We start from the raw sequence: 13644 nt of genomic DNA on the forward strand, positions 1-13644 counted from the left end.
ATGTGTCTTCAATCCAAGTAATAACTTGGGAAAAATAGAGAAAAAAATTGAGAGGAGCCGGATAAAAAAAAAGCTACAACAAATATAAAAATTGTTAGATTTTTTTTATAAAATAATTGAGGACTTGAAGAAGTATATTCTTTTTGGCTCGGATAAATTATGGGGGGAAATCTAGTTGAGATGGAGATTTTATTTCATCCAATGAGGAGAATGACACATAAATATTTTTTTTAACCGTGAGATTCAACCATGAGACTTGAAATTCAAGACTTGACCTCGAGACCTGTTCCTGACCCCTGAAACAAAGAACTAATTTCAGACCTAACCCCAATATATATCAACAAGGAAATTGGTCGAGTTTAGGTTGGGGTCGAGAGTTCGATCACACTTTCTAATTTAGGTCTTGTCACACTTCATCACCCTCTTCTATAAATTTGTTAACTAAATCAAATTAATTTTAAAGACTATATTTAAAATATTATAAAGTGAAAATTAAACTTTTCTTTTCCATATGAAAAATTGTGAATAACTTTCTCATTATTGTTTATTGTGGTTTTTTATTATTCGATTGAATACAATGACCTTCTCTTAAATTTACTCGTCGAGCCCATTTATTATATTTTTAATTGAATTATGATTTATTTTGATTAAACATTTAAATACACGATAAATATTTTTAATAAAGATTTTTTGCTACTCATAATTTAGAAAATTTATGTGTGCGCTCATAGACATCACATAAAGATATGTCTTCCACTTTTAATTGGAAATATCAACATCGATTGAAACTTGCATGAGATTTGCCGCCTCTTCAAATTAATGTGTATAACTAAAAGATATATCATATTTTAAGTAACTAGTTAAATGTACGTACATGTTTTACAGATGTATATCGCATTAATTAACAATAGATGTATATAAAAAGAAAAAAATATTGTGTGTACGTTATAAAATTATTGTATAAAAAAAGTGTCTTGAACCTTTTAAGATAAAAATGTAAGAGAAACATGATCATTCGCTATTACTGAATAATGAAGGAACAAATTAGATACATCAAATAAGTTTCGCTATTGATATCAAAGTCAAAATTATAGGGGTGAATATAAAAACATATTTAAATTATCCTTTTTTTTTTAGTTTCATACCTAAACTATTGAGAGTGTGAGTTTCACACCTAAAATATCACTTGTTAATTTGATAAACACATTTCTCTCTATTATTACATAAACTCTCACTCATTAGTCTTTTACTATTTGTTTTTAATGTAATATTCTTAAAAGTCATTAAGCGTTTAACTTCCTATAGTAATATTATTATTATTTATAAAATAAGAATTAATTCTAGATAATAAGAAGTTATCCATTTGTTTGCAATACATTAGCGTAGATGTTGATAAAAATATTTTTATTTATTAATATAAATATTTGAGTTGTTTAATTCAAAATTCTAAAATACTTCTGATAAAAAATAGATAACTCTTATTTCTTTCTTTTAAAAAAGAAAAATTATATAATATTCAATATTATTTCAAGTGAAATTTAAAATCATAAAAATCACTATTAAAAATTTTTAGAACCTGAAAGTTTTGGATGCCTAAAACAAATGCTTTACAATTCTTACTTTGAGTCCTGAAAGTTTTGGGTGCCTAAAACAAATGCTTTACAATTCTTACCTTGAGTCATCCATACTAATGTCATGAATATCACACCTATATATATATGAGAATGACACCAATACAAAAAAATATTCTGCTACTAAATTACTCTTTGTAATCAGCTGTTTTATTTTATAACGGAATTACTTTTTTGTTAGTTCAACTCCTAATTCATAGTAACACAGGTTGTATCTCAAAGATCAGAAGAAAATTCTTGAAGATCACGGCAACTCTTATCGAAAGGAATGTAGTGGACAATTCTTCTAACTTAAGATAGTCATAGTCAAAATAAAGGCAGAATTCTCCGAGTCCGGAGCCTAAAGGGAAAAAAAAAATTGACATTTTTGCGATTTTTTTTTTTAAAAAAATTATTTATTTTTTTGGAAATCACTGCCTTGGCAGCGATTTTCATTAATTTTTTTTATTTTATTTTTTTAAATAGCTGCTGTTGCAGAGTTATTATAAATTTTGTGGAAATTTTTTTGATATTTTTTAGAAATCGCTTTGGTGGAAAAAAAATTTCTTTTGATTTTTTTTTAAAAAAATTCTGTCAACATCTAATTATTAATAAAATTAAAATCGCTGCCTTGGCAGTGATTTTGGTGGAATTTTTTTTTTTGGTTGATGTTGACTAGTTGACAGAAATTTTTTTTTTTTTAAAAAATCAAACGAAAAAAAATTTCCACCAAAATCACTGCCAAGGCAGCAATTTCTAAAAAAAAAAAAAATTCCACAAAATTTATAATAACACTGCAACAACAGCTATTTAAAAAGAAAAAAAAATTAACGAAAATCGCTCTCAAGGCAGCGATTTCCAAAAAAATAAAATAAATTTGTTTTTATAAAAACGCTGCACTGGCAGCGATTTTCTGGAAAAAAAAAAGTTGGACAAAATCGCTGATAGGGCAGTGATTACGACATCAAACAAAATCGCTATGTTTGTATCACTAGCTAGGCCAACCAACTTAACTATTAAGATTTCTTTCTTATAATCAATTACTCTGTTTGAGCTGATTAGGTGTACATTTGTATACCAACTCTTGTGACTATTTGTAGTTAGGTATGATAGATAGTTGCAATTAGCTTAACTCAGGAGTTATACATAAAATGAAAATTATACATACTGAAATCATTACATTTGCATCATTTTACTATAAAATACAACTCATTTAGTAGTACAAAACAAAGTANTCTAAAAAAAAAATCTATAAAATTTATAATAACGCTGCAACAACAGCTATTTAAAAAGAAAAAAAAATTAACGAAACTCGCTCTCAAGACAGCAATTTCCAATAAAATAAAATAAATTTGTTTTTTATAAAAACGCTGCACAGGCAACGATTTTCTGGAAAAAAAAAAGTTTGACAAAATCGCTGATAGGACAGTGATTTTAATCTGTTAACGGCGACAAACAAAATCACTACGTTTGTATCACTAGCTAGGCCAACCAACTTAACTATTAAGATTTCTGTCTTATAATCAATTACTCTGTTTGAGCTGATTAGGTGTACATTTGTATACCAACTCTTGTGACTATTTGTAGTTAGGTATGATAGATAGTTGCAATTAGGTGTTTAGCTTAACTCAGGAGTTATACATAAAATGAAAATTATACATACTGAAATCATTACATTTGCATCATTTTACTATAAAATACAACTCATTTAGTAGTACAAAACAAAGTATTCTATTGTCTACAGCAGAGTATGAAAAGACAACCCTCGTGAAAATGAAAAAAAAATAAAAAATACTACAAAGAAAAAATTGAAACAGATCAAAGGGACTGTATAAAATGGAGAAAAAAAATTCAGGACTTTACTTAATGAAATCAAATCCAAACTAAAATGAGATTTCACATGGTGCATGGAATGTTCTTCCACGGCAAATAGATTCCAGGTTTTCACCAGCATATGAACAAAGAGGTGAAACTTCCACACCTGAAAAATTAAACGCGCAAACTTTGAGAAGACTATGAAACACTTACGGGTTTGTTAGGTTCACGGTCTACACCAACAACAACTACACCTCAGTCACAAACGAGTTGGTTTTGCTGTCTAGCTAAGTTAAAATCATAATGTAAGAACTTGTATGCAGTGAATAGTTATGCATGGATTGTAATACGATGAATAATTTTCCATGGATTGTTATGTAGGAATTACTTAGTTTAAAGGGTGTGTTTGTTTTAAATACTGTTATCCATGTATTGCTAGTACACATATTCTTATTTCGTATTCTATCTGGTAAAGAATAATACATAGGTTATACCAGTATTAGTTTATACAATATTTAGGAACTGGTGTTAAATTCTCAAAAGTTATTCAGTTTAATATCACAAACCAAACAGTACATGATTAGTTAAGCAGAGATTATATTGGTAAGATTGTTTTTCTTTTATATATATAAGTAATGCAGAGTTCTCTATGGATATTAAATTTCCCTATCCATCGTACCAAACAACTCCTAGTGTTCTTGCAAAGTTAAAAGAGTTGGCTTTCACTATTTAGCATCCCTGGCCTCATGGTAATTAACCTTTAAACATTACTTCGCACCATGCATTATATGAACTTCACAAAAATATTTTCTTTCCCAAACATCAAATTACCTGTGGCATATAAGGGCACAGAATGTGTCAAGAAGCCTCCAGCTGCAACCACCCAACGGGTGTGGAGACGAAGAACAAGCAATTTAGCACTATCAGGAGTGTCAAAGTTTGACCCGTTGGAATTTTTAACTGGAGCAAATTCTTCTTCACGAACAACCTATATAGACAAAACATTTCAAACCCCGGTATTAGACAGATATGCATTTAGCTGCGATTGGAGACTTGGAAGTATTGTGACAAGTACAGAATGACAATTACCTCAAATAGTGTTGTTGAAGGTGTATAAGGGAAAGCATCAAATATGAATTGTTCCAGTTTGTATCCCACTGTTTGACCATGAATTGAGGGGATTTTCTTCTCTGCAAGATGATAACTGCAATCATGTCGTAAAAGCTTGTTTTAGACTGGTATTCCAACAATAATAGTCAACTCCACCTATGTTTGCAGAACATAGCCACTCCCCAGAGTCCAAATGAAGGAGGAAGTTGCAGTAGAGTTGGAAAAATAGTCAAATTATGCAGGGCGCATATAGAGCATAGTCGGGTTGCTGAAATGAAGGATTAGTATCTATAGGTGTGAAAATAATAGCCTTATTCTGGGGATTTCCCCACCGATTTACGGCCTTTATGCTTCTACTATTGGTATGTGATTGATTCCAACAAATAGCCATTAAAGCCATTACTTTACAATTTGTTAGACAACCAAACAGAACAAATACAAAGGAGAAAGGCATTGCTCACATGCTGTCTTTCTCAAGGCCATTTGCCACTTGATTCAGGAAATCTACAGTAAACATATGTAAGCAGACCTGAAAAGTAAAATGCATGAGTAAATAGAAAAGGTATCTATTAAAGAAGAAATAGATGCATACAAGACAACTTTGCTTTCCTCTTCACGAGGTCCACTAGATACCCTTTTTTTTTCTTTTGATAACTATTCTTTACCTATTTTTTCAGATATCAAAAGGATTGTGGGGTTTGGATTTTCGTCCCACATAACAACAAAAAAACGAAAACAAGTTTAGAGCATTCATCAGAAATATTGAATCCTCTCTCTATTTCTTTAAACGCCACATCTAAGAGTAAGAGCATAGTTCCAACAACATTCTTTTTTTGCTTGAACTGACCTCCTTTTTTTTGAACTTGTCAATAAAAAATACTCGTTCCAGCAAAAACACTTAATGCATACAAATCTGAATTTCACCAACTAAGAGAACTCACTCACATGTTTATAGTAATAAGAAGGTATATGCTGAAATGTTCCCTTACAATAAAAGATAAAGAGATATATTTTTCTTATCAAAATGTTCTTTAGCATGGTAAAGTGATTATCATAATAACTTGGGAAAAGGGACAAATATACCCCCGAACTATCGTAAATGGTATGTAGATACCCTCCATCATACTTTTAGGACATTGATGCCCCTGCCGTCCAAAAACTAGAGCATATATGCCCTTCACTCTAACGGAAGACTATATAGGGACACGTGGCACAATTTTGTCCGTCGATCTGATATTTAATAAATGTCGGGCCAGTGGATAGGATTGTGACACGTGTATGTCTGCTATTATAAAGGGTATATATGCTCTAGTTTTTGGACGGCAAGGGCACCAATGTCCCGTCCCAAAAGTATAACGGAGGGTATTTGCATACCATTTATGATAGTTCGGGGTATATTTGTCCTTTTCATATTCATAGCAACTCCACCATTTTCTCACTAAAAATTCTCAAGGAAAATGGTCAAGGTTTTGGCTGCGATTTATAACATAGTTTTCTATTGAAAGCAACAGCCTAAATTTACTACAAGTGAATCAAGAAGGATACACAAGATTCAATTTCCATCGTGATAAAAATATTACGTCACAAATCAACAGAGTGCTTCTGACTATATATGAGAAAACCTGGTGCTGCAAACTATTAGTAGAGTTCCACTAAATTATTTATGGGGGAAGAAATAGAGACACAAATCTAAGGAAAGAACAGAGAGAGGAGAAATGGAGAGGTGAGAGGTTTACATTGCTCCAACAAAAGCGAAGACGTCCTGTTTCCTGGTTTACTGCACTAGAGAGTGAAGGATCCAACTCACTATACTCAACCACAGCAAGTGGTCCACCTTTACCTCGACGGACAAACACACCAACCTTCTCTTGTGGATAGGCCTACAATCAGAGCGGATAAAAATCAATACATGCATACGTTATAACTTCTTTCTGAAGTGTTCTATTAAAATATTATGATGATTGATGAGAACTCTAAAATGTGATGCACTATGTTCTACACAAAAAGTATTAAAAGTTTTTTTTAGATAAGTCAATAAAAAGAATAAGATTATGTTGACTAGTCAGGTAAATAAATGTATTCCATGTCCAATCTAAGCTCCGCTGCTGCTTCATCACAGAAACACCAAACTTCCCTTTAGTTTTCTTGGACTAGAAAAATAGCATTGAATACACTATTTTTCTTGATCATTCATAGCTTGTTGGATAGATTTTTCTCTTTAATAGATCAATGGGCCTAATATTCTGCTGCTTGTTATTGCGTCGGCTTCCTGTACATATAATAGTCCATTTATTTTGTGAGAACTAAGTATTCCAGGATTTGATGGAAGAGGGGTAACCGTAGCAGAAATGTAAAATCCAAACATTAGTTTGGAAAAGAATGGATTGAAGGAAGAACCTTACCAAGACACCAAACAAGTTAAACTTAACACCAAAGGCAAAGTAATCAAATGCCAAGCTTATATTGTTGATCTAGCAAGAATTACCATCATTCTTGCATATTTCAGCTTTATAGAATAATATAGACCCAAGGAATGTGAAAATAGTATATATAAAGTTTCTGGTGTTAGTATCCTACAACCCTGAACATGAGAGTGAAGCTTGGCATTTTCTTCATCCAAAAACAGAGGCGACTATTCCTCTCTATGTGGTGTCACCTTCACCAGAGATATACATTAATTCATTGTGGGCTAGCAAGAGTCACACGGTTGCAGAGACCATTAAAACTACACAACCGTCTCAGTGAAGAAACAAAACTCATCAAGTTTAATCGATCTTTAAAAAATTACAACTCTACTACATTTTGCTCAGTTAGATTTTTACTTGAGAAGAACATCTTTTAACCTATCTAACAACTATATCAGTGACTTCCAGTTCACAAAAAAAAGACACTCTAAAAAGGTAACAAAAGAAACGGATTATCTGATTTGGCACCCTGAGCAGATACTGGACTGGAAATATTGCAACTATTTCCTACCTCTCAGATGCTAAATGAATGCACAAAAAGTTGGATAGGAGAAGTATAGATTATTTCGTCCAAAAAAAAAAAGAAAAATGAAAACAAAATTACTCACCTTACGTACAACTTTTGCAGCAGCAGACACACCTTTATCAATGAAATAACCCAGAAAGGTAGGATCTGCCACTCGAACCTGCTTCCAGAAAACAATTAATATGTATCTTAACAGAACAAATTACTAGAAATTTCATTCTATGGGAAAACAATATTAAAAGTGGGAGGAAAAGCACAAATTACCAAAGCATTGTCAACTCCATAGCAATCCACAAATTTAATGCCTCTCGAGTTCATGTCTTCCAATAATCTTGAAGATTTCAATGCTGGAAAAGATTTAAATGTTAATTGACTGACTTCAATATGGTAGACTACAAGCAAATAACATCTGTCCAAATCTCGAAGTTCACAAGTAGTACTCTATTGCATTAAAAGAAAAATGCTTAAAGTGAGGTATAGCTCCTTATCAGGAAAACAAAAGTGAGGTATAGCTGTACCTGTATAAACTCCACCATTTCCATCCGGAGACTTCGCTACCTGCTTCAACAAAAAAGCTTTAATACCCTATTAACACTTTAGATAGTTCATCCATATTTTATGACACCATACCTACTAAAATTTGAAATAGTTCATCCAATGTCAACTTAATATAAGAAAAACTCAAAAAAATGCATAATCTCTCAGTAATCCTATTAGTAAGTTCTTCTATGAATTGTTTTGAACTTAGAAACACCTAGTTGGATAGATAGATTTTAGTCATAAGATAAACAAAATTAACAGAGAACGGCTCAGATGTCAATTATGAGATTTGAAAAGCATCCAAGACTTGAGAGTTGAGATACTACTATGTCCACCGCAACCAAAGCAAAGAATCAAGAGAAGGCCCATTATGACCTTGTTAGCTGAGAAAGAAATACCCTTAATACAGAGACTGAGAAACTTGGAAACATGAAAGGGAGTACTTTACAAATGATGAAGTGTTGACTGCTCCCAACAGGAAACCTTTGTCCATAAGGTTGGAAAATAAGCAAAGCATCTCAAGTTATACTATGCAAAATGGTAAGAGTTTAAAAAAAAATTAGTTTCAAAAAATTGTTAAGCTATTGAATACTCAAGACAGATAGCATTAGCAAGCTTTGTCCATAAGGTTAAAAAGTAAGCGAAACATTGCTACTCATACCCGGAAAAAAAAGAAGGTAAAGTGAGACATCTCTAGCTGAACATGCAACTCTAGGATAGAGAGCTTAAACAGAAACTATTTCACCTGTGTAAATTTAATTATTGAACAATTACACGTTCATTAGTAGCAGCAAGATATCTTGCATATGCTTGTAAAATGCTTTCACTATATTGCAGCTTGAAGGTATGCATGAGATTTGATGACTGACTTTGTGAAATCATCTGACAGAAAAAAATTTAAAGAGAGAAGTCACCTACCCTGTATGGGGTCTCCATAATAAACCTTCCATCCTTTGAAACACAAGGTATGGTACCTTGTTGGAAGAAGGTAACCTGCATTAACAAAAGTTCTCTTTAATGCGAAAAAAAGATCAAAAACCAATAAACTCTCAGATTAAACTACATAAAAATGAGTGAGAAAAAAGGGTAACGAATGAAATCTTACTTGATCTGCTTCAAGACCAAAATACTTATGACTTTCAAAGTATTTGCGTGTGGCTTCATCAGTGAATGGACTGGTCATGATATACCACTGTATAGGAACAATGCCAGCACCTGAAAACTAACTGTATTTTAGAGTGTGGATACGTGAACTAACACCCAAAGGCATTGAACAAGTAGCTCACCCTCATTTGCAGTTATAGCTGCTAATCTTTGAATACACAAAATTCTCTCAGCTTGAAGATGGAAAAGTGATTTCCCAGATGGAAGTCCAATATCTGGTACAAAAGAAGTAAAAAGAACATCCATAAGTAGAAGCTTTATTTCCCCATAGTTCTATTTCCCACCATCCCTCCTCACCCTCGCCCCTTTTAGAGAGAAAAGATGGAAGTAATATAGCATCTGCATGTTAATCCATCCAAAAAGAAAGTTTTAGGTTTTAATTTGGAAAAAATATTATTAATTATAGATAAAAAAGACTTCTTTGGTATTCGCTAAATCAGTGATTTCCAAATTTCTGATAACTACCACAGAAAGTTCTTCTACCTGTTAAGTGTCGATTGTGTATTAAGATATACCAAACCTCAAATACGTTCCAAGTTTTCCCAAGAGTGGAACCATGCCACTCAGTACAAAACAATGCCAGACAGAAACAGATATAGCAATGACAGTGCTCAATTACATTACTACCTAACTTTCTACCTTGTTCAATTTTTAAATACTCAAAAGTGACCCTTGATATACTTCCGCAACAATTATCTATCCCATCTCATCTAATAATATTTGACAAGGCATGTGGATGTTAGGTTGATAAGCGTAGTTTTTATATCCTAGCTCTTTTTTTTGCTATCACAAAAAGCTGATAGTTTAGCTTACATACTAGGAACAATGCCAAAGAGAAATAACTGTTATGTAGCAGGAATTCATACAGCATAGATGATGACCATAGACCTCTTAAACGTTACTAAGACGAAATACTTGTTTATAAAGCCAACTATCACCGGAATTAACCAAGAGTCAACAACTGTGGGAACATATTGTTGACAAGTAATCACTATGAATAAGGTATTATAGCAAATATTGTACATCCTGTAAACTACATCTTTGAGTGTGATTGGAGGGAACAACCACAAAAATCTCTAAAAAGAATTAGAAAATTAGGCAACTCATAAGGATGTCAAATAAATAGAAAAACTACTCACTGAAACATCCTTTGGGGTCTGAACTACCAAGTCGAGTCCCCTGCATAAAAAATCATATTTTCAACATCTAGACTAGAAAATTTAGAATAGTTTAGAACACCTATATTATAACATGGGAATAACAAAGTAAATCACATATCCAAAACGTTTTTTGGACAGATCATCCCATGGCATATCAAGCCCTTTGAAAATAGAACAGGATCCAATAGATTATACCTTTACTATAATTTTTTGGAAGAAAAAGGAAAAGAGTTCTTAATACAGACCAAAAGGTGATCTTGTTAGACCAGTGTTGGTGATCTATAACCGTTCTCCTCAATCATGATGCAAATTAGTCTTGCCAAAGGATAAACAAATAAATTAGGAAAACTAGAGCTCCAGTTAAAAAATGAAATTGCATTTCAATAACAAGGAAATCATGTTTGCCTACCCTCAGAAAGAGGAGGGGGGGGAGTTGAGTTTTTTAATTAACCTGAGAGTACTGAGAAACTAAGAATATCTGAACCTTTAACAGGAACACAATCAAGTATACTTTTTAGGACAGTCTGAAAAATGATTTTATATTAAGATAAATATATAATAAACTTTTAAACTAATAATTAATATGATATTTTTTACAGAATTCAGTAACTTTTTTTCTTTTCTATTAGGACAGATAAACTTTCAAAATATTAATGCACCAACCAATCAATTAAAGAGGCAGCAAAACAGAGGCAATCCTTATAGGTATGCTACGAATACATCATAAAATATTTAGGATCAATAATTATTTCTTATCCTTAAATGGTAAGTTGAGTAATAACCACCAGCAGATACATGTACTAAGTTATCAGCCTATATCATAATGAGTAGAGTGATAACTGATAGCCAAGTTTACAACCTATATCATAATGAGGTAGATAGTGGAAAATCACATTGTATGGGACATGGTGTCCCCATTCTTGCTTGGTAAGTACCTCTATCATGTTAATACACTTTTTCCTATTCATCAAAAGAAAATATTAACACACTTTAATCTTACTTTACACATGAAATGATTATCAGAGATCCAGATCTCACTGAAGAAAACATCTTTTAAAGCAACTCAGGCATAAACATTAACATAGCCTACTTTTGGTTCCCTTGATTAAAGTCAAGAGTTCCATAGTTGCAGCACAGAACCACATAAAACTACATGATAAGAAATCATACCAAAGTGGTTAATCCATTCTAAGTCAGCCACCAAATTTTTGACATCTTAACATTTTCAGCTGGACCAAGTAAAAGCAAAAAGGCACAACTATGCTTAAAAGTCAAGAATGTTCTTAAGTCTTTAGTAACATTACCTGGCCACCAGACAAAAGCAGCACACCCAATTTTCCTTCTGCAATGGCCTTCATGCCCATCTTCCACCACTTTTCTCTATCTTCCATTGTCCTCTCCTCCACAGTTGACACACAACTTTCCGGCACTGGCTCTATCGCTGCTGATGGGAGTCCTGAAATAACAAATACTTTCAGATACTAAGCTTTTAAGGTAAAACAATCTTTTTCTAAAGAGCATCCCGTGCACTAAAGCTCCTGCTATGCACAGGGTCCAGGAAACACCAAACCACAAGCCGCATTTCTGCAAGAGGCTGTTTCCACTCATTTGAATTATTTTTTTAAAAAGTGTTGTTGGCACCGACCTTGTGAATGAAATGAACACCGAATGATCCGATCAATCCGAGGGAGATCTATATTCTGCAATAGAACACTTCCATGTTAAAAATCATCACTGCAATTCACAATATCGACTAGTAGTATAAGACCCAAATTCTAATTTATCAGGAAATTCACATTCTAAACAGAAACGAAGTAATACCCAATTAAAAGAAACAATTTTTACTTCAAATAAACGCAATTTGAGAAGAAAAGCCCAAATTGGTAACAATGGGGATCTACAAACAAGAAAAATAACCTCAATATCCTTAACAAGGAGATCTTTTTCTTCAGAAGAAAGTTCATCCCATAGAGAAAAAGCATCTTCTTGACCATAATCTTTGAGCCTTTCAAGTAAAGCTTGTGGTGGAGGAGATACTGGGACAGTCTCCATTGATGGTTCCCTCATTCTTCTTCTTCTTCTTCTTCTCTCTCTCTAGATCTCTGAGTTTCTCTCTCTAGATCTATATACAAAGAGTGAGAGATAGAATTGAGAATGTTAATTTGGATTTCTAATTTTTCCCTCTTGTGAGCTGTATTTCTGCTGACGGTTGGGTGGTTATTTCATACAGAGAGAGAGCAAAACAGTGACGAGGAAGACAAGAATTAGAGTTTGTATGGAGAAAGTCAAATGACTAATTTACCCTTTAACACAATTTTTTTTTATTTTTTGGTTTTTCACTGCAACCTCGTTGAAGTTTGACTATTCCAAATTCGCGTCAGGTAAAATCTCATTTGAAAAAAAGCGCTTTCTATTAAGGATTTTTTTAGAGTCGAACGCGAGACTTCTCATTAAAGAAGGGGCAGCGTGTGACGCCATTTAGATCAATTTTTTAAATCAAATTTACATGTAAATTATACCAAATTAATCAATTTTTCTTCTGAAGAATTTATGATAACAATAGCATATATATAATATAATTTTATATTAAATAAATGAAAGACCTTTTATATGATTTGTTGTCTAATGCTACCAAAAATACTTGTTTTTGTAGGAGCTCTAACTTGAGTGTAACTTTTTAATCATAATCAAAAGTTGAAGTGGTAAACTTAAATCTTTTGGAAAACTTTAGACATGATTCATTATTTTATGTTAGAGTTTCGTTAATAATATAAATAAATATGAAATAATTTTGATATTAGAAAGAATATAAATAGTTGGAAGGAAAACGAAGTTTAGCATTTCCCCTTTATTAGTATTTCATTTTTTTTTATTATTATTTTTGTTAACATTTCTGGTTTTCTAAGTTCTTCTACTAATTAAATATTTTTTCTTTGTTATTATAATTAATGATATTTTATCATCAAGACAAAAAAAATAATTTAAATCATCAGTATCATTTTATAATCAAACAAAATATGTTCTTTAGTCATTAGGATTAAACTGTATTTTTTTATTATTAAATTAAAATCAACCTTAATACAGTTTATAAATTTTTATCTCGTTCATCACAAATTTTAATTTTCCAACAAAAGTCATAATAGTTGATGAAATACGACTACATTATTTATCAATTATTAACTAAATTTCAGGCAATAATATCCCCATCACTTTTTCTCCTATTTCTATGTGATGTTTTTCCTAAAAATAAAATA

At 32.1% G+C, this 13644-nt stretch overlaps 1 protein-coding gene across 2 annotated transcripts; it reads right to left on the reverse strand.

The window, feature by feature from the left end:
* Positions 1-3248: 3248 nt before the first annotated feature.
* Positions 3249-12613, reverse strand: LOC125848160 (UDP-N-acetylglucosamine diphosphorylase 2-like). Of its 2 annotated transcripts, XM_049527978.1 has the most exons (16): positions 12308-12613; positions 12036-12090; positions 11695-11846; positions 10370-10409; positions 9353-9445; positions 9172-9281; positions 8981-9059; positions 8045-8080; positions 7791-7873; positions 7609-7686; positions 6272-6415; positions 4997-5064; positions 4515-4629; positions 4257-4413; positions 3453-3591; positions 3249-3390 (listed from the first exon to the last, which is right to left on the reverse strand). In XM_049527978.1, the coding sequence occupies exons 1-15, from the start codon at positions 12455-12457 to the stop codon at positions 3494-3496; spliced, it is 1458 nt and encodes a 485-aa protein (XP_049383935.1). In that variant the 5' UTR covers positions 12458-12613; the 3' UTR covers positions 3249-3390; positions 3453-3493. The 2 variants fall into 2 exon arrangements, with proteins under 2 accessions (XP_049383935.1, XP_049383933.1); XM_049527976.1 differs by having other exon boundaries at positions 3249-3591; positions 12308-12611.
* Between the last annotated feature and the right edge of the window lie 1031 nt (positions 12614-13644).

The sequence above is a fragment of the Solanum stenotomum genome, chromosome 12 (assembly GCF_019186545.1).
Source record: "Solanum stenotomum isolate F172 chromosome 12, ASM1918654v1, whole genome shotgun sequence".
NCBI lineage: Eukaryota > Viridiplantae > Streptophyta > Magnoliopsida > Solanales > Solanaceae > Solanum > Solanum stenotomum.

What these genes read in the sequence shown, in the direction of transcription:
- LOC125848160 (XM_049527978.1), bottom strand. Translation starts at nt 12,457, where the DNA reads ATGAGGGAACCATCAATGGAGACTGTCCCAGTATCTCCTCCACCACAA. An exon ending in TTCGCTTTTGTTGGAGCAAT is followed by an intron (nt 5,065 to 6,271) that starts GTAAACCTCTCA and finishes TTTACTTTTCAG; the next exon opens with GTCTGCTTACATATGTTTAC. An exon ending in GGCCTTGAGAAAGACAGCAT is followed by an intron (nt 4,630 to 4,996) that starts GTGAGCAATGCC and finishes ACATGATTGCAG; the next exon opens with TTATCATCTTGCAGAGAAGA.